Source organism: Leptinotarsa decemlineata, unplaced genomic scaffold, assembly GCF_025532065.1.
Source record: "Leptinotarsa decemlineata unplaced genomic scaffold, Ldec_3_MD MMD2_tig00000882_RagTag_RagTag, whole genome shotgun sequence".
In the NCBI taxonomy this organism is placed as follows: domain Eukaryota; kingdom Metazoa; phylum Arthropoda; class Insecta; order Coleoptera; family Chrysomelidae; genus Leptinotarsa; species Leptinotarsa decemlineata.
The window spans coordinates 5477617-5499840 of NW_027412556.1; the positions used below are offsets into that span (position 1 = coordinate 5477617).

Below are 22224 nucleotides of genomic sequence, written 5' to 3' on the forward strand. Positions count from 1 at the left end.
AAAGCCCCGTCATTGCTAGTAAAATTCGTTTTTGCTAGGGTACATAAATCCCAAAATATCACACCGTATTGTAGCCTACTCCCAACTTGTGCATAGTAGAGCTGTATCAATTACTATATACTGAGTACATGCCGCAAATTTCTAAATTGAAAAGCAATCAAATTCAACTTTGAGATTAGGTAATGGAAGTGAGCCTTCCAATTGAGATTTTTATCTATTCGTAATCATACGAAAATTGTTCGATCCGAACTAGTTAAGATTGATGGACCCGATTCGTTTGATTGGAATGACAACTCATTACACTCATTTTGGATATGGTGAAACCCCAGTGCTTGCGTTTTAGAGGTATTTAAAAATAAGTAATTTGCTGAAAACCAATAATTCAAAGGAGTAAACAACTCATTGTAATTGTCACGCAAGAAAGAGTCCATTTTTTTAGATATGATTAACGACGTATCATCAGCGTACATTGTGAAGGATGCAGGTACAGAAAGTTCATTCAAATCATTAATATAGAACAGGAACAGAATTGGCCCCAATATGGAACCCAGAGGGACACCAATGTCTATTTCAGTTTGCTGTGAGAAATGATTGTTAATTGCTACATATTGTGTACGTTTGAATGTAAATGATTTTATCCAATCTAGAGGACAGCCACTAATTCCATGCTTATACAGCTTTTCCAGTAGAGTGCCGTGATTGATATAGTCGTAGGCAGTACACAAAAACGACGGGCTTGAGGAAAGAATTCTTGAAACCCTTATTTTTTGCAGAAAACGTTGAATTTTTATGTACTGCAAACGGATCATTTCCGTTTTCTAACATTAACATTAAATCAATTTTTCAACTCAAAATTGAAAACAGACAATGTGATGAAATATCAATTATAAAACTTGATGAATGTCGTAATAGGCATAGGAACTTTTTGTACTGATTCTTGTTCGCAGAGAACAAAATCTGGGTTGACATACATCATAAGTGGTATGGACTATGGTCTACCAGCTCGAATTTTGTTCCGTCTAATCATGACTTCGGCATGGACGTTCTCATCACAACGTACAACAACTTTCTCGCACACTATCTACCAAAAACCTACCCATACCCATAAGTCTCATACACCGATCTATAAGACTCACTGACAACCACAACACATCCAAGGAACTAAGTATACGATCTCAAAGCCGTCCTTCACCAAAACGACTATCCTGTCTCCCAAATCCAAAGATCCATCCAACGACAGCAAACCCATACCCTACCACCAAAACTACCCGATGAACAAACTGACCAGACAAAAGCTCTTCTACTCTAGACCCATGGAGTTACCGACAAAGTAAGCCGAATTCTCAATAGGCACAACGCAAGAACAGTATTCACAACCAACAATCAAATCTCTGCCCTTTTACAAACACCCAAGGACATGACACGCAATTAGGCACAGGGTATATACGAAATATCATGTTCCACCTACCCCAGAACTTACATAGGTCATACCAATAGAATAATTAACAACAGAGCCTGTGAACATGAACGAACTGTTCGCAAAGCAGATCCAGCCTCATCCCTCTTCAAACATCACCTTGAAACGGGCCACATAATGAGCACCAATTTCCCAGGATAACATTACATCTCAAGGTAACATACGTCAATTAAAAAGTCAAGAATTCATTTTCGGCAAGTCGTGTACCTGTACCTGCTCTATACCTGTCCAGTAGTATAAATACTGGACCCGAACATCAAGTTTATATTGGATCTGAACAAATTGAGAATGAAGCCAGTGACATGACTTAGGGTTCAAATAGATTGCGACCCCGGCGTCGAGTCATGTAACTTTAGTGTTAATTGGTTTTTTGAAGTGGCTTCAAAGTAGAAGTCGAACAGAAGAAATCAACAGAAGCGGTTCAACCCTGACTGTAGAACACCAAATTGCTTACCGCGGAAACCAATCCGAACACACACACACACATATACATACATACCTTCAACACTTGAGTAACACTCAAGTGTTACTCGTGGAACACTTGTTTTGCTGTACAATAGCTTTCTCGAGCGTTTAAAAACGTTTATATATATATATATATATATATATATATATATATATATATATATATATATATATATATATATATATATATATATATATATATATATATATATATATATATATATATATTCCGAAAAGTAGCACTCAAGTGTTCTCAAGTAATACTCAAGTGACATGTGAGAGCACTTCATTGTGAGATTTTCACTGGACAGTTTACAAAAACGCAACACGTGTTTCGCTGTGCGATAACTTTCTCGAGCGTTTCAAGGTGAACGCGTATAATACCGTATTTATAAATATATTTTCCGAAAAGTAACACTCAAGTGTTCTCATGTTATACTCATGTATCATGCGAGAACACTTTATTGTGAGATTTTCACTGAACAGTTAACAAAAACGCAACACGTGTTTCGCTATGCGACAACTTTCTCGAGTGTTTCAAGCTGAAAGCTTATAAAACCGTATTTTATTTACAGATATATTTTTCGAAAAGTAACACTCAAGTGTTACTCAAATAACACTCAAGTGTTACTCGAGTAATACTCAGTGTTACTCACTCAAGTGTTACTCAAGTAACACCCAATTGTTACTCGAGTAATACTCAGGTGTTAGTCGAGTAATATTCAGTGTTACTCAAGTCACGCTCAAGTGTCATTCAAGTCTCTAGTAACACTCAAGTTTACCAAGTAATGGTCAAGTGTTGTTCAAGTAACACTCAGTAGTTACTCAAGTAACGCTCAAGTGTTGCTCAAGTAAGTTAGGCCCAAAGTGAGTGGGTCTATTCGACCCTCCACCGTAACCCGCAAGGGTTTATTGTGGCTCGTTACTCAAGTACTTGCGTATTTGTCACTCAAGTGACACTTCATTGATATATTTTCACAGAACAGTTTACAAAACAGCAACAATAGCTTTCTCGAGCGTACGCGTACAAAACCGTAATTATATATATTTTTTCCAAAAATCGAATAAATTTATTTCTTCCAAAGTATGTGTGAATGTCGGATCGAGAATCGTGGGACACAAGCTTCGTACAAAGCAAACACGTTTCAACAGCAATATCCGATGCAAACAGAAAGTGTTTACCTCCGCGTTTGCTTCGGTACTCCATTTATGGGCAAAGAAATCCAGCTCCTGGTGATTAGATTAGAAATAGAATAATAAACAGCTGATAAGTTCCATGAACTCGGCCCGATAATAATAATGTTGTGCGTTTCACTGTGAGCCGCTTAAAATGCGTCAAGATTTCGGTTGATTGACAGTGAAAGTGTTCACGAGGAGGTCGTTTGCCTAATCGAACATACGGGTATTGTTTTCTCCATAATCATCGATAATTTTCAGTGGGACAGAAATCGCTTTGCGCGTTCAGTATTCGATAATAAAAAAACTTTCCAAAATTAGCTGTCCAAAATATCCTGTCGATTTTGAATTGTTGATATTAATTGTTCAACACAATGGAGTAGAGTACTTTATTTGACCATTTTACATTCTATAGATTTATGGAAAAACGAATACAGAAATCCTTATTTGAAGTTACAAAGATAAAATAATCTACTGAAGTTTCGCATTGTTTTTGGTAGTTGTGGAATCGAATTATATTTGTCTTGATACCATTGAAATGAAGAGACTTCTGATCACACCATGAAATGAGGTTTATCAACAGCAGTCGTACATTTTTGTTTCAAGGCATTTTTACATTTGTCAGGCACAAGTATATTGATAATCTGCATATCTAATGAAGTTGATTCGAAGCAGAAGATTCGATATTATCCAGGTCATTCGTATAGAATAAAAATAAAATTGGTCCATAAACAGAGCCTTGGGGAACACCCACAGAGATATTTTGATATGCATGTTTAGTGGAAGGTGTACCAACAAACTGTTCGGGAAAAACCGTTTGAAAACGAGGGATTATTGGTTGAAAAATTGACATGTTCCACCGCTGAGGTGTGACATTCACTCCCGAAGTACAAGCTACAGAGCCAACTTTGAATGGGAAGGAAGTGGAACCTGAATTCAAATTTTTACGAACATCGCAGGCATTTGGCAAAATTATCCGAAAAAAAATCATTAACTGGAGAATACAATGGGACATTCGGATGCGAAAGTAATTAGTAATCTTCGATGTCGGAGACGCGTGTCACCTAGTCAGGAAGTCCCTTGTCGCGGCACTCGCAACGCCCCAGATAACGACCCGAGGCAATTAACGTTCTACAAACCCCAGTCGGATTTGGTCTAATGCCGAACTGGAAAAGCTACATTAGGAAGTGGGTTATCAGGAAATATACCGTAATACATGTTCAAGTCGATGCGTTTTGGTGTGCAAGCGTGTGTGCAGGGCCGGACTTGATAGCCCCGAAGCCGGTGATAATTTCTGGCAGTCATTTATTCTCAGTCGATAATTCACCCAATTGGACGTCAGCTGGACCATCTTGAGTTGGTGGAGCAACCACGCAGGAGGTACAAAAAAATATTTTTCAGTGACAGTTGACATAACACAGGAACGGCAAAAGTCAGCTTGCTGTCAGGTGGTGGACTACATATTAGTTGCCAGTACGAATACGAGATCCGGCTATTAAATAACGAGACTGCGCGTCCAGAGGGTGCCACAGAGGGGTGGGGAAAAACGAGTAAAGCCACAGTATTTTGTATACAGTAATTTCATAAAGGCTGATTTGTGGTTTGAAGTTTCCTACGCGCAGACCCACGCGTCGATGTCTTAGGTCTGCGCAAACGACGAGTTTAAGACAGGCATGCAATCAAAGCGTTTAAACACTGCTCAACATAACAAATATTTATATAAACTGCTCAAAAAAATACAGTCGATGAAAACCATGTTGGGCACCTAAGAAAATTGTACAAATGATAATTTTGCATTTGTGTAATATTCAAGTAACCCAGATCATTTCGACAATGATGAACTATGTTTCAAGTAGATTTTAAAAATTCATGGGATCGGATGTGACAAAATATACTTTAATTTCAACAAGAAAAAAGACAAGATGAAGAACGAGTTTTGTTATTCATGAACCATGGTACTGTGCAAGAGCTCTCTAGGAGGAATAACGAGTCCCTGTGTGTATACAACCGTGATAGCATGGTCTGCACTGATGAGGAACACTTCAAAACGGTTCGCAGTTGGTTCCTTGTTCGAATCAGGCGAAGTCCCACTATTTGTCCTAGAGAGCTCTTGCAAAGTTGTTTCTTCAAAGTGAGAATCTTTGCAATTATGTCTGAGGCGACTTGGATTCCGAAAGGTTAACAGTCGTAAGGTATTTTTGATAGTCAAATTTACATTATATAAGAAGTTGCTGACTAATAGGACATGTTTCATTTAGAATAACTGTTTTTAATCTACGCAGCAACTTTTCGGGGTTGATTAGACATCTAGACTTGTATAGATTCAAATATCAACATTTGTCAATATATGTCGAGTTATTAGCTAAAGAAGTAGTTGTTTTCTGTCGGAAAACATATATAATGGTATAGTCAAAATGCATTTGGACTTGTCAGTGATTTTATTATCAATTTTTACTTGGATAAAAGCTGGAAGCAGCAAAACAACCTATTATCTTACAGTGTAAATAATTCATAACTTCCGACTCCGAAAACTCTCACATACATTTATAGTTAGTACATACATACAAAAAAATTATTTTTGTATGATTGAACACTACATACTTAATTACTTTTTTACTTCTTCAAGTCCTGAATAGTAACTACATAATTCAGAAAGAATAGGCTCTACAGATTCCTTAATCTTGAGTGATGAATTCGATTAGGAATATTTTTAATAATTGGTCCTTAATATAATCGAATCGGCAAACTCGTCCGCCATCTTGAATTCTTCAATCAATAAATGAATATGCTATATTTGGCCCCAAAAATCACTACAAAGAAATTTCGCATGGATTCGTACCATGGTTCATGAATAACAAAACTCGTTCTTCATCTTGTCTTTTTTCTTGTTGAAATTAAAGTATATTTTGTCACATCCGATCCCATGAATTTTTAAAATCTACTTAAAACTTAGTTCATCATTGCCCAAATGATCTGGGTTACTTCAATATTACACAAATGCAAAATTATCATTTGTACAATTTTCTCAGGTGCCCAACATGGTTTTCATAGACTGTTTTTTTTTAGCAGTTTATATGAATAGTTGTTATGTTGAGCAGTGTATACACGCTTTGGTTGAGATTGTAGTAGGGAGAAATGCCATTAGTGTCAAATACGTCATCATTATAAAAAATGAAACTCCTGGACACCGACATCAAAGGGACCGACGCTGAGTGAAACTACTGTATACAGAAATACTGTGGTAAAGCGTTGAGTATCTGGAAATCTTCTCTATTCACGTCACTATTATAGTTTTTGTGCAGTAGCTGTTTGAAAATGACGTGTTTTTTACTCGCGCCGAAAACCATGTGTGACGAAAAACAGGAGCAACGTATCAATCTCAAATTTCCCGTGAAATTGAAAAAACTCCGACTGAGTACTATAAATTGTTGCAAGAGGCCTATGGGGACAATTTTCGATCTCGTGCGAGTGTTTTTGAGTGGTGTAAGCGCTTCAGTGAGGACCGAGAGAGCACTGAAGATGACCAGCGCTCAGGTCGCCCTGTCACTGTTTCAACTCCGGCAACAGTGATCAAAATCAACCAAATTGTGCGTGCAGATCGTCGAATGAGCATCCGGATGATTGCCGGGGCTGTAAACGCCGATAAAGAAACGGTTAGAAAAATTTAAATGAGGAATTACACATGACAAAAGTCTATGCAAAGTTGGTGCCAAAATACCTAACTCCTGACCAAAAGCTCTTGCGTCAACAGGTCTGCTCAGATTTCCATGAAAGGTTAGAAGAAGATCCCGGACTGATGAAAAACATTATTACTTGAGACAAAACGTAGATTTTTAATACGACCTTGAAACAAAGCGGCAATCGATGCTTTGGAAGACCCCTGAATCGCACAGATTCAAAAAAGCAAAGATGTCCAAATCAAAATTCGAGGCAATGTTGATCGTTTTTTTTTTCGACATTAACGGTATCGTGATGACTGAATGGGTTCCAATGGATTAGACTGTCAACCAGACTCACTATTTGTCAGTTGTGGCAACACTACGAGAACGAGTTCGTAAGAAACGGCCCGAGTTGTGGAAGAACAACTCGTGGATTTCGCACATGCCCATAACGCGCTATATGTAAAGCGGTTTTTGGCCGATAAACGCACTCCAGTGCTCGAACACGCGCCGTACTCGCCAGATTTGGCACCGTGCGACTTTTTTTTGTTTCCGAAGATAAAATCATCTTTGAAATGCGTCCGATTTGAGTCGATAGAAGCGGTAAAGCAAAAAACGGGAGAGCTCCTAAAGGCCCTCACCAAAAAAGACTTCCAGCACTGCTTCGATCAATGAAAAAAACGTATGGAAAGATGTGTGGCGAGGGGAAGGGAGTAAATTGAAGGGGAGCATTCGAATGTAGAATACTTTTCATAATAAAACCCTTTTTCGTAACCAGTATCGTTATTTAATAGCCGGACCTTGTATATCTGAAAATGTATCGAATGATTTTTATGTAACAATCGTGAGCTGGTTATGAATTGGAGGAAAAGTTGTCAGCTGAGTCAGTAAAAGATGTTGTCACTACGCTACATGAAACGATTAAGTGGAATACTCATTATTTTGTGGAGAACTTACTGTCCGTTAATTTTTTTAGTCTTGGACCTTCCACAATCTGAAGAATGGATAAATATAGACTAACAGTGATCACATAATGATCACAAACTCAGCAACAGCATACGCATCAGATAACTGCTCGGTTTCTCCGAGAAATTGAGACGAATTTGTTACAGATATGAAGATGGGACAACTATTAGATCCACCAATATGTTGAGATTTCTCCTTAGACGAACAAAACCCGAGAATATGGATAAAAATTCATAATATACATTTTTCCTGTAGTGTTGCACATATATAGGGGAAACTTCAAAACTACCAAATGAAAGAAAAAAGGAACATCGTGAATGCAAAAATAGAAGACAACAAACAGGATCGGATAGCAGAGCATATTTTGAAATCAACTGGTGAACACCTAATGAAATAGAATGAAACACAAATAATCACCAAAGAACCTCACGAAAAATAAAGAAGAATAAAAGAACCCGCTCATATACTTTCCTAAGGTAACAAGTGTACTACTCTGTTCAAAAAATGAGGTGAATTTTCATTTTCTTCACAAAATATTCATTTATTCATCAAGTTCTACTTTGTCCCCTTCAATGGAGTCCCCCTCAGATACACTTGTGTCATCAATTTGTCCAATCAACATCCATATCGATTTCAACATGTTTTTATATATTATTACTAGTACGCGTATTTTACAATTGTGATTGTATACCTAATTGTCAATTTAATTTTATGTTTGTACGGTTTTATACTCAAATAATATTATATGTCAAAACTGACAACTTTTCATATTTATACTTATATTTGTGATTTTATATCATCTTATGTGTTTTTAATTTCATATATTAGGTAGTTTATTTTCATATGCAAATCCCTTTTACATAATTTATTCTCATACTTGAATATTTATCATATATTAATTTTTGCCTTGGATCTCTTTTTCACCACATACAAGCAACACTCGATGCGTCTGTGGTTTCTACGATGTTTATTCAACTATATGTATTACTTTGGTTATTTCTTTTCGTGATTTGAATCTGAATAGAGATTATTATTATTATTAATCCTCGAAGCAGTTCCGATATGTATGCCCTTGAGCTCCCTCAGTAATTCAGTTTTTATCTCCTCAATCGTTTGAAAAAGCCGTTTTTCATGGGTCTCTTCAATCAAACAGGAAAAAGTCGCGGGGGACAAATCTGGTGAATAAGGTGGCTGAAGCATGATTACGGTGTTGTTATAACCCTTTTAAGCAAATCTGTATCGCCGCTGGCGTCATTCAACAATTCCTGAGCAATGCTCATGCGACGGTTCTTTGTCAAAATTCAAAACTCCAAAAACATTAAATGGCATGAGCCAACCGATATGTCGACATCCTCAGCAACTTCTCTAATAGTGATTCGATGAGTGTAGTTACCATTGCTGAGGCTATCGAGTGTGACGTCTTCACATTTTATTACTTTGACATTCATCAGAAGCAATACATATATATATTTTCAAAAAAGACGTATTCAAAAATAACTGCAGGTTTTGAAAACGGAAATGGATTTTTTTCCGAAACGGCAGCTGTTTTGAAAAAGCTAAGTATTAAAAATCTTGTTCAACACTCAAGTTTATTTATAAACAGAATTTATTAATACAAAATATAGAGTAATTGGACTATTCAAAAGTTTATATCAAGCAAAATCTTGTTTCCCCTCTATATCACTTGAGCAAGTATCTATCAACTCTGCTTGCGCTTCGCGATTGTTCTACATGCCGCGTCACTACGATAGATTTTAGTGACATCCCTATCGGCTTCAAGAGACTTCGATCGCCATATATAAACACTACCCACACGCATATTGGGGAAGTCTAGCTGACAGTGCGGTATGAAGTAATCTAATAAAGAGGTAGACATTTGAATGTTGGTTTGAAGTTTCAGTTGAAGTATTTGGTTGTATTGTCAGTATATCAGTGAAATACAGTTAAGTTTAATTGTAGATTGTAGTCAATTATTGGCAAACTCACTGGAAAACGTAACAATGTGCTGCTGATAGTGGCTCTCTTTTGTCTTTAGCCGACCTGGGGCTTTGTTGTATCTTCTTAGTGAGTTTCCTAGATGAACACTTCATTTATCGAAATAACCAGCTAGGGTTCCGTCAGAAATGTATACGCAATTAGGTTTCAGGGCCAAATCAAGTTGGGAACCCCAGAATCAAACTACTTTTGCTCTCCCAGTCTAAAGCCGGTGCTGTATGTGAGCGTGTGTGGCGTATGTTTACTGCAGGAGTGCCTCGCCTCTTCTTAAATTACCGCCGGAACTATAAATTTACAACGCGCGGAAGATTTTCAACGATTCGGGCACGATTTCATAAACACTTGAAGGAAAACGTGTCGTCACAATGAAAACGGAAATAATCTCCGCCAACTTTGTTTTCGAAGCGGACATGTCGTAGAGCGGTTTCAAATCAACCATCATCCCTCCAACTGAACTTGGAAAAACCCTCAAAACCGTACACATTCGATCCTCAATCCAAATTCGATCCTCACCATTGGGATCTCGAAAACTATGAGAGATACAAAGATGACTTTATTTTTCCTAGATTCCAAAATAAATTGCACTTCAACATTGCCACTTTTTCCCTGCTACATAATGGTGTTTTCAGATTTGCTATCCGACGTTTCGTCTTCACACCACAATCATCAACTTAACTCTTTCTCATGGGCGCTACATTGGTTTCTTCATGTTTTGGTAAATTTTCGTTATCTGGACACCCGGCGATTTTGAAAAAAATGTTTGACTGTACTTACGTATTTTGATGCGTAGATTTCGAATCCGAAAGAAAAAAGCGGCACTCTCCCTTATTTAAAAAGTTACGGCCCTTCAAAGTTCAGAAAAGGGCAACTTTTCAGCCTTCTTTTTCACTAAATAAACTATTTAAAAACACAAGCATTTATTCACTAGGTCACCTTTACACCTTATTCCTCCTTCTTTAACACTTTCCGCTTCAATAATAAACATTTTTCTTATACAAATATTAAAAAATGTACGGAGCTGCTTTTTGGTTACAAATCACTGTATTTTACGTTTTTAAGGTTATTGATATGGTTGGTACGACTGATGCAGTCCATATTTCTGAAGTAATTCAAATGTTTTTTACCTTCATTCTTTAGATCGTAAATTGGTTTTTGGTGGTGTATTACGAATTTGAAATAGTAGGCGACGGCAAATACCAACCGCTTTTTTCTGAAATGTCACTAGTAACTAACATAAAAATAGAATAATGTCACCAGGAGAAGCATTCGTTTTTAAATTAAGTTTTTCATAAGAAAAATGTTGATTATTGAAGTGAAAAGTGTTAAAGAAGGAGGAATAAGGTGTAAAAGTGACCTAGTGAATAAATGCTTGTGTTTTTAAATAGTGTTTTTTAGTGAAAAAGAAGGCTGAAAAGTTGCCCTTTTCTGAACTTTGAAGGGCCGTAACTTTTTAAATAAGGGAGAGCGCCGCTTTTTTCTTTCGGATTCGTAATCTACGCATCAAAATACGTAAGTACAGTCAAAAAATTTTTCAAAATCACCGGGTGTCCACATAACGAAAATTTACCCATGTTTTGAACAGAACCAGATTTTACCTTTTCAATGATGTATCATAAGCTATCATTATTTTTCGAAAAATTGGAGTTATTGAAAAAAATTTATTCTTATCATGATAGGCTTTGACTCTGATGTTTCTAAATTTGACTTTTCAATTTGTTACACTCAATGACATTTTGCTATTGTAGAAGTCATTGATTTTTTGGCGTAAAATGGCTTTCACGAATGAAATAAAAAAGAGATATGATACAAATTTATTACAAATACGATAGGAAGAGTGTTAGGACATCGGAAATGTATTTAGTATCCCGATAGACGACAACCGCATCGAACTATGTTCAAGTTATTGGTTCAAAATCTCACCGAGTTTGGTTCGTTTGAAAAGCCAATGAAAAAATACTGAGACAGAATCAACAATCAAAATTTGATAAATGAGGTGTGTATGAAGTAAATTTGACATTGTGTCCTTTCAATTAAAATAGAGCTTTGAACAAACAACAATAGTTAACTAAAATGTAAAGACAAAAGTAAATCAAAGCAAATGCTCAAAATGTTGGCCGTGTTCATGATAACATAACAGTGCCCTTCTTCTCTGCACGATTAATTTCCCTCCTCCTCAATATTCCGAACTCTCCAACAATGCTGTGTTAAAGGTTCTCAATATTTTGATATTCCCTCTAACCATAAACTCTATTTTTCAGAGAACCCCATAAGAATGTATTCATAAGTCTGGAGACCTTGCTGGCCACCTCACCGGCCCATTATTCTCTGACCATTTATCACTAAACCTTTCAGTCAGGTAATTAGATACTCGTCTGGTAATGTGGGGCGGAGCACCATGTTGAAACCAGATGTTGTTATAGTTAGCCAAAGGTAGAAAATCCAAAAAGTCTTCGAAAATCGACATTAAAAACTGGTTTTTCACTAGTTCGGAATTCCTTTGTCTACTATATAAAATGATTTGAAATCCCTGAAACAACTAAAAAATAAGAATTAAAAATGAATAGCTGAAAATAACAATTATATTAAGCAAAATAACAATTGAATAAATAAACATAAAGAAATGAAAAAGGAAGATGAAAATAAAAAGTGGAGAGATTCCAAGTCACGTTAGTTCACGACGTTTCGATTGTTAGTATCTACAATCGTCTTCGGGTGTTGACTGGACTGATTCCTCCGAGGATGACTATTTTATAGGTCGTTCGAGTACTTTCACTTATCCCCGCTTTCCATTTTCCGCTTCACTGGTTCCGTGGGAGATGACCGTTTTGGCGGGAGGTGGCCATTTTTTGCTTGAAGATGGGTTTCCATATGTTGCGTATTTCTACGCTGGCTTGGCTGAATACGTTGTTGGACAACATGTATGCGGCTTCCTTGAATTTTATCCTAAACCAATGTTTCTCTCTGTGCAAGATCTCAGCTTGGGACCACTCGATGTTGTGTTGATGGGTCCAAACATGGTCTGCTATTCCTGATTTGCTGGTTTCCCCTCGCTGTGTATGTTTCTTGTGCTCGGCAATTCGAACATTCAATGGCCTCTCAGTTTCACCAATATAGGATTTTTCACAGGGTATCCGGTAAATGCAATTCTTGGAATCGCAGTTCGCATTTGGTGGCCTGGTTTTCGTGAGGCTGCTACGGACAGTGTTACCGGATCTGAAGCAGGTTCTGATGTTGTACTTGGAACCAATTCTTCTTATCCTCTCCGATAATCCTCTGATGTAGGGAAGTGCAAGCACTAGTTGTGAAGGCTTCTCTTCCTTGCGAGGCTCCTGCTGTCTTTTAGCCAAAGTCTTTTCTACCATCGCTTTGGAGTAGCCATTCCGTTGAAGATCATTTTTGATGATGTCTAGTTCCTTCTCGAGACCTTCCTTCGTATTACAGAGTCCAAAAGCACGGTCTAATAGAGTCTCGATGATTCCTCTTTCAGTCGATTGATGGTGGTTGGATTCGTGGTTCAGATACTGTCTCGTATAAGTGGGTTTTCGGTATACAGATGTTTCCCACTTGGTGTCGGTCCTCTTCACCAAAACGGCTAAGAATGGCAATTCGTTGTGGATTTCCTTCTCCATTGTGAAAGTGATGGAAGGTCTCACGCTGTTGATGTGTTTCAGGAAGGCGTCTAGTTCAGTAATCCCATGGTTCCATATTATGAAGGTGTCGTCAACATATCTCAACCAGACTCGAGGTTTCTTGTGGGCTTCTTCAATGGCCAGTGTTTCAAACCACTCCATATACTTATATGTTGGCTATGACAGGTGAAAGTGGCGATCCTATTGGCAGTCCCTCATCTTGTGTAAAGAATTCTTCCTTCAGTTGGAAATAACAGTTTCGTAAAGAGCATCCTAGTAATTCCATTATTACTTCTATAGGTAGATTTGTTCTCTCTTTCAGGTTCCCGTCTTCGGATAGCTTTCTCTGTATGATTTGGAGTGCTTCTTCGACCGGATTGTTGGTGTAAAGGCTTTCCACGTCGTAATTAGTTGAGGAATCAGTCCAGTCATCACCCGAAGACGATTGTAGATACTAACAATCGAAACGTCGTGAACTAACGTGACTTGGAATCTCTCCATTTTTTATTTTTATTTGTATTTTTTTCCATTTCTTCATTTTTATTTATTCAATTGTTCTATTTTTACTTGTATTTTATTTCACTATTATCTCATTTCAGGTTTATTTTGTTTAATTTAATTGTTATTTTCAGCTATTCATTTTTAATTCTTCTTTTTTAGTTGTTTCAGGGATTTCAAATCATTTTATATATTTAGACAATGGAAGTCCGAACTAGTGAAATTCATCATTTAACATTGTCAATCACCTTCAAACAAACATTAAAACTAGTGATAAGTTTCTCCATTCAGAATTTTGTCAAATCAATGAGGACCCAAAATTCTATCTTTGTAAATTCCTGTCCATACGTTAATACTAAATCGCACTTGAGGTCGAATTTCTCGGAACCGGCTGGGGTTGTTTATGCTTCAAATGCACCATTTGGTGAATTTTAGCGATGTTTTCGTCGGTAGTTGCAGTTTTTGGAAGTCCCAAATGTTCATCGTCTCCCAAACTCGTATGGCCACGTTTAAATTCAGCTGCCCAACATTTCACTTTGGCTGTTGGATATAATTAAATGTCCAGGTACGTTGGTAGAGATGAATGTGTCGAGATTTTATTTCAAAATATTCAGTTTCTCATAAAAATATGTAAATTAAAGTAACACTTTTCAACAAAATGTCAATTTGGAGATGTACTGAAAATTAAATTGAATAATTCTTAACGAATCCGATGCTGAAGCTCAAGCTCTCAAGCTGTCGAGAAACGAAATCGGTTTCAAAAGATACAATTGCAATATCAACATTTTACCTACATTAAAATATAATAATGGTAATTTATTTCTCAAAATAAACGAATTGATTTGCGAATGCGGGTAATTTCAGGGTATTATTTTATTATTTCATCAATTAACAATTTCACAGTTATGCATATTATCGAATTCTAAATGAGAGCTGAATAATTGTATGCGGGTCTACATATGAGAGTGCCGGAAATTATATTTATAAAAATAGTTTACGGCAATTATTTTTCCACGTGGGCGACATGATGGATTTATCATTCAATACGAACTGATATTTCTCGAAAAGGTAATCGAAGAGTTTTTGTCAAGATGCTCTACATGTTCTAAATTAACAACAATAATTAAAACAGTGACGTTCTATAAAAGACTTTTTTGTAAAGTCACTAACTGAAAATTTTTGCAAATATCTGCAAATGTTGCTCCAGAATCCGGTTTTCAGAATTCACTTACATGGATATATGTTTTTGAAATTATCTTTATACGATAGTCTTTGAATTTCGATATTTCACCAAATTGTAATAAAAAAATATATTATGAAATTCAGCGTTGTTCAGCTTCTTACTTTTCGCTTTTTAATTATCCCTACAAAAATCAAGGGGCAATAAATATGATGACCGTGGGTAAACTGCCTCTCCTCCCGATCAAATATTGACAAACAATAAAGACATATTGCACCGTCTTGTTGAAACATCGAATGATTTTCATAATACTGTTGAATTTGACGAATATTTTCAGCGCCACTGAATTGCGAAAAGATGAAGCATTGAATGAACGACCTCCGCGTTCACCTGATTTATAATCTCTTGATTTTTTGTGATTACGTACGGGTTTATATTACTGTAGGGAAGCGGGGGACTTTCGGTTCAAACATTTATTCGACCATTCAGAAAGTCAGTTTAATTTAACCTTCAAAAATTTTTTTTAGTGTAGTGTGTGTAGTATAGTGACAATTTAAACGGCTTTAAAAGGTCAGTTCACACGATCGTCAATGTCAACAAGATATTTTGAAGTGGTTCTTACAATCAGTGCAAATGTCGTATTCGTGGAAAATAACTCGTTTCAATCAAAAATTGACGGGGATTTTTGAAGTGTTTTTGGATTTGAATCGCTGTAGATCAAATCCATTTGGAAAAACGTTTTCAGGAAGCTCATTTCACATAAACGCCTTTCTCCAAATGAAAGAGTTTTTGAACAGTGAAGTTCGAGGTGTACTGAGTTGAACCTCAAAACGATGGGCAGCCACAGTCCGTCGTTGAGGCAGTTTTAATAGCGCCTGTTTCGATTTCGATAAAATTTCGAGGTTTTTCTCATTGTTTTCTTTGAATACCGCATCAGGTGTTCTTGCAACATGGTCTTGCGAGAAGCAATACGAAGAAAACGTCCGGTATTCTGGAAAATAAGCTCATGGCTTTTGCACTCGTCATTGCTTGTTAGTATTTTTTTGGCCAAAAACAACACCGTAATCATGCCACAGACACCGTATTCACCAGATTTGCCCCCCTGCGACTTTTTCCTGCTCCCAAAATTGAAGAGACACATGAAAAGACACCGTTTTGCGACGATTGAGAAGATGAAAACCAAATCGCTGTGGAGATTCAACAAAGTGCATGAACTGCTTCGGCTGTTTTTCTTACCGAAATGCAAATTCAGCTTGTTTTTTTAACAGACCTCGTACACCATCTGTTGTACAATTGTTTACTGAAATTTATTTTAATCATAATAAAAATTTTCAAATTGTGCTAGACATATATTTTTTCTTTAGTTATTCACTGTTATCTGTTACGAGATAAAATATCATCATAAGTTGTATCACTCAATATAGCAGTTTTCTAAGGTCACTAGATTAGAGTAAACCTTGCGAGAATTTCCAACAATTTTCGAGTCATATAAAGAGGCTTTTGCCAAGTCACCACGGACGGCTATAGCATTCAACAACACGTACAAATAATAAAATTGTATCAAAATGGATGTTCTGTTCGGGCAACCTACCGCGCGATTCGTCCATTTTACGGTCGCCATAATCGTCTTACCGAGAGGACTATTGGCGATGTGGTGGATGAATTTGAGTCCACTGGTGCAGTAAACGATCAAACATCACCCGTACGACGACGAAACGCAAGATCTGCCGAAAACATCGCCGAAAACATCGAGTGTGCAGCAGAATCCGAGACAGTCGATTTCGCGTCGCCCACAAGAACCCAGCCTTTCGCAGACCACAACTTGGCCAATTTTGCTTCATGACTTGGGTCTGGACCCCTACAAAATTCAACTGATCCAGGAACTGAAGGTAAATAACCATGTTCAACGACGTGTGTTCGCTGAATAGGCTCTAGAGCAGTTGACAACTGACTCTAATATTCATGGAAATATCATATTGAGCGATGAGGCCCACTTCTGGATGAATGGGTACTTGAACAAACAAAATTGTCGAATTTGCGACGACACCAATCCACATGAGATACGAGAGCGTCTAAGCATCCCGAAAAGGTCACTGTTTGGTGTAGATTTTGGACTGGCGACGACATCGATCCATATTTCTTTGAGAACAACGTTGGCCAGGTAATCATTGCCAACGGCGATCACCATAGGTCTATGATGGCCCAGGAACTGAAGGCAAACGACCACAGAAAACGACGTGTGATCGCTGAATGGGCTGTGGAGCATTTGGCAATTGAATCCAATATTCAGCGATGAGGCCCACTTCTGAATGAATGATCCAAGAGCGTCCAATGCATACCGAAAAGGTCACTGTTTGTTGTGTATTTTGGGCTGGCGGCGTCATCGATCCATATTTCTTTGAGAACGACGTTGACCAGGCAATCACTGTCAACTGCGAGCACTGTAGGTCGATGATTACCAACTTCTTTCGGCCTGTATTGGATGATCTGGACACCAACGACACCGACGCCAGAGTCACGGAGAATTGGACTATTCGGATGCGCTCCACCCAGAGAAGCCGTGCCGGACATTTGAATGAATTTATTTATATATTCCACACATAATGGCATCAATAGAGAGTATCTAGCTAACCAACACATCGACAGCTATGTTTTCTGTGTCATTGCTTTTCAAGTTTGAAAGCCGTGGATTTTTGGAATTTCTTCCTGACGTTTCGCTGGCGCAAGTGGCCTTCTTCAGAGGTTTAACCATCATGGCTTGCTGTCCGATGACTACCTTTTAGACTTCGTAAAGCGTATTTATGCCTTGTCAGGTAAACAGTTGTATTTGTACCAGCATATCCGAAATTTGTCCAATTCCTTATACAAAGAAAGAAAACTGTTCAAATATAGTCAGTGGGCGGCAGTTGCATCGCCAACAGCATATGCGGGAATAACTTCAGTGTCTTCAAGTACAAGTACAAGTTACACGAGGAATTGGGCAAATTTCGGATACGCGGTCGGTTACCTCGTTCACAGGCAGATGGGGCGATGACAAACATGTAGTGCCCTACAATTTCCTTTAAATGGAGTATGCTAGGTGTTGCTGGAGATGTTTTTGTTTTGATGCTTTGTTTAGAAAAATGATAGAAAAGAATTAATTGAAAAAACTTCAATCAGGAACGTTTTCAAAAGTAGTTTAAAAAATACAATTGGTGACCCCGACGTGATTTTGCAAAGTAGTTCTGTGAAAACAAAAAAAACGAATTGTTCCTTCGCGAGCTGTCAGCTAAGAAAAAGTTGAAACTCTGTTGCAAAAACAAGCAGAATGGATCCGATATGACATACATTTTCAATGCCGAATAAACTAATAAATTGTGATATGAGTACTCCATTTTCCTGAGAAAATGAACGATCAATTAAAATTTTCTGTAATTAGTCATTCATTTTTTTTTAAATAAAGCCAGCAAACAAATAAATATACAATAATAAGATCGCTCGAATCCACGAATTAAGCATAAAAATGGACAATAATATTTGCCTTGGTAACTGATATAGTACAAGTTATATCTAAATATAATTCTAAATAGAATTAAACGAGCTGTATTTTCAAATGGTTTTCGAATACTTATGAACCCTAATAAAATAAATCGGTAAATTTTCGTTATGTGGACACCCGGCGATTTTGAAAAAATTTTTGACTGTACCTACGTATTTTGATGCGTAGATTACGAATCCGAAAGAAAAAAGCGGCGCTCTCCCTTATTTAAAAAATTACGGCCCTTCGAAGTTCAGAAAAGGGCAACTTTTCAGCCTTCTTTACACCTTATTCCTCCTTCTTTAACACTTTTCACTTCAATAATCAACATTTTTCTTATAAAAATGTTAAAAAATGTACGGAGCTGCTTTTTGGTTACATATCACTGTATTTTACGTTTTTAAGGTTAATGATATTGTTGGTACGACTGATGCAGTCCATATTCCTGAAGTAATTCAAATGTTTTTTACCTTCATTCTTTAGATCGTAAATTGGTTTTTGGTGGTGTATTACCAATTTGAAATAGTAGGCGACGGCCAATACCAACCGCTTTTTTCTGAAATGTCACTAGCAACTAACCTAAAAATAGAATAATGTCACCAGGAGAAGCATTCGTTTTTAAATTAAGTTTTTTATAAGAAAAATGTTGATTATTGAAGTGAAAAGTGTTAAAGAATGAGTAATAAGGTGTAAAGGTGACCTAGTGAATAAATGCTTGTGTTTTTAAATAGTTTATTTAGTGAAAAAGAAGGCTGAAAAGTTGCCCTTTTCTGAGCTTCGAAGGGCCGTAACTCTTTAAATAAGGGAGAGCGCCGCTTTTTTCTTTCGGATTCGTAATCTACGCATCAAAATACGTAAGTACAGTCAAAAAATTTTTCAAAATCGCCGGGTGTCCACATAACGAAAATTTACCAATAAATCAATTATGCATTCATGCCACCCACCAAAAATAAGAAATTCAACGTTACTGGTATATTAGCCATATTGTCATCCAGTCAGCCAGTGCTCTCTGTAGTGTATGCGACAATGTGTTCTTTCTAATGGTGTCAACGGTTTCCACAAACTTCGTATTTTGTTAAAATAATTTCAAAATGAATGTTGAGCCTAGTTTTGTTAAAGCTGACTTCCGACAACTTACCAAGAGTCGATTTTGAAATGATCGATGGATTTTACTTGAAAAATTTGCAATACTTTGGTACCGAAATGAAGAATGAAAAATTGAAACGGTAGGTGGTATATTTAGTAGGTCCCTTTTATTTATATGACTTTCATTTCAGACTTTGTCTTTTATTGAAGGATGCAAAGTTTTGATTTAATTTTTATTTTATCTCGGCCGAGGAGCAGTATGGTGACTGAAAAGAGAAGCAAAAATATGTACAGTGAAATGTAGAATTACTCCAGAACATATCAATCCAAAAATAACCTGAAAAATATTTTTCGGAATGTAAACTAATGACACGGAATATGCAGTAAAATAGGCACCCGCCGAGACCTATTTTTTACAAAAAATGTTCTTCAATTAGATAATTGTAACAGTTGTATTCACACCGAGTTGACAACAATAACAACAAAATGGCGTCTGTCAAATTGGAGCATCAGATCTGTGATTGGATATTAAAAACCAATACACTTGGCAACTCCGCTCTACACACGATCATTTTTATTGGTCAACAGACACGCGGCCAATTTAAATTCTTACTTTTCGAATTGTTCTTTTTTCTGCAAATATGAAGAAATTTTGGGACCGATTAGGCTTGATATGTATAATATACCCCTAACTCGATCAGTCTATAAGCAAACCAGTATCATTTTCCATATCATGAATCAAGCCAATTATATCATCGTGGCGCAGAATGGGAGAATCGATTCATTCCGTCACATCGTATCGCTAACCTTGTCCATCGGATAACTCACCTTGGTTCTGTTGAGGGGTACGGAGAAATCCCAGTCAGGTGCGATAAACAGGTACCCGCTGCGGGCTATGGAACGGCTCGCCTGCAAAACGAAAAGTAATATGTCATTAAAAATGGACACGATTCGGTGAAGCTTATTCAGAGGCGGACTGGCCACATTTCACTGGCAGAGAAAATTCGGGCGAAATATCATGTACACGAGTATAAAACATCATTTAATTCATTCTGTCAAGTTAATCCACTCACCCCTCACTCATTTGAGACCACCGAGGTGGCCGGTCAATCGATCGATCATTCAATCAAATTATTTATTAACCATATATCACAAAATTGATATGAGAATCGTCAGATACGTTTCCGCGGTCAGTAGTATGTTGTCGTTGAGTTCGGGTTGAACCGCGTCTGGACGTTTCGGCTCCGATTTTGGAGACAATTTCAAAAAATTGTGTGACCTGAGGCCGGGGCCTAAATCTGCCTACTCCCCAGGTCTCGTCACGAGTTATCTCTGATCGTCTCTGATCGAAATATTCGATTTAAGGAGTAGGCAGATTGAGACCTGAGATAACTCGTGACGAGACCTGGGTAAAATCTGTAAAAAATCCAAGCTATGTGAACACTATTTTTGCCATATTAACGAAAACTAAGATTATAATATCGACCATATACTATTATATAAGTAACTGTCGTAATTCAAAGTCATAGCCAACTAGAAAAATATGTAGATAATGGATGCCCCCGTCTCTAATATTCATTAGGGAAAAACATCCCTAAGTAAATGTATAATATAAAATAGACTCCAAGTTTCGTTTTTAACACAACTCAGCTCAACTTAAATTATTATCAATGTTTATTCCATTTAGTTTTGGATATTTTTATCGACCTTTTTTTGGGTATTTTCACCTTCCACAACATTGACATAATTCACATTTCGAAACTCCTTTGACATCTATCGAAGAATTTGAGAAATAAAAAATCAGCAATCAGCAAATAAACACTTGTTCACAAAAATGATTTGAAGCTTTACTAACTTCTAATTAATATATGCGAGCGCTTTCGATAGCAGACTGTGCCTTAGTGAATTTGTTATTGTTGTTGATGGTTCATTAATTAGAACTTGAGCAGGTATTTGTCCTCTCCTTTCATCCGGATGTCTCATTAGATTTGCCTGTACTTGGGTAACATCAGGTAATATCCTTTGTGTTGGTGTTTCTCTAGGTTCATTCTCTAGGAATGTGTATCGTTTTGTGGAGTATATTGAATGTTAGGTCTTTGTTGTGTTTTGATTTGTATTTGTTCCTCGATAAGTGAATTGTGACTTTTTAATTCATGGATGTTTAGGTTTTGATTTATATGTTATTGGGTTTATGTATGCTTTTTTGTGGTCGTCCTAACTTTAGATCAGTTTTTTCTTGGTTTGACCGATATATAATTTGTTACAGTCCGAGCATTGTATGCTGTACACTCCGTTTAGGTTTTTGTCTTCTTCTTTTTCATAGCTGTTTATTTTTTGTGTTATTTTCATGTTCAGCTTGTAGGTGATGTTGATGTTCAAGGGTTTAAAGATGTTTGTTAATTTTTTGGTTTGGTAACCTATGTATGTAAAACATCGAAAATATAGGAATCCTAGTTGCATAAATTTTGTTCATTTCTGAAGACGGAGGCCGATTTTAGCCTCCGAAACGTTAAGATTAGTACTGAATTATTTCTCAGCTCTTTTTTTTCAGATTGTGGAAGGTGAAAATACCCAAA

At 37.0% G+C, this 22224-nt stretch overlaps 1 protein-coding gene across 1 annotated transcript in view; it reads right to left on the reverse strand.

Moving 5' to 3' along the window:
- The window catches only part of osp (myosin phosphatase Rho interacting protein outspread), a 153751-nt gene that overhangs the window by 124218 nt on the left and 7309 nt on the right, over positions 1 to 22224 (reverse strand). The window contains exon 2 of the mRNA XM_074174891.1: positions 20477 to 20557. Coding sequence (XP_074030992.1) covers positions 20477 to 20557 — 81 coding nt within the window. The remainder of the gene's footprint in view (positions 1 to 20476; positions 20558 to 22224) is intronic.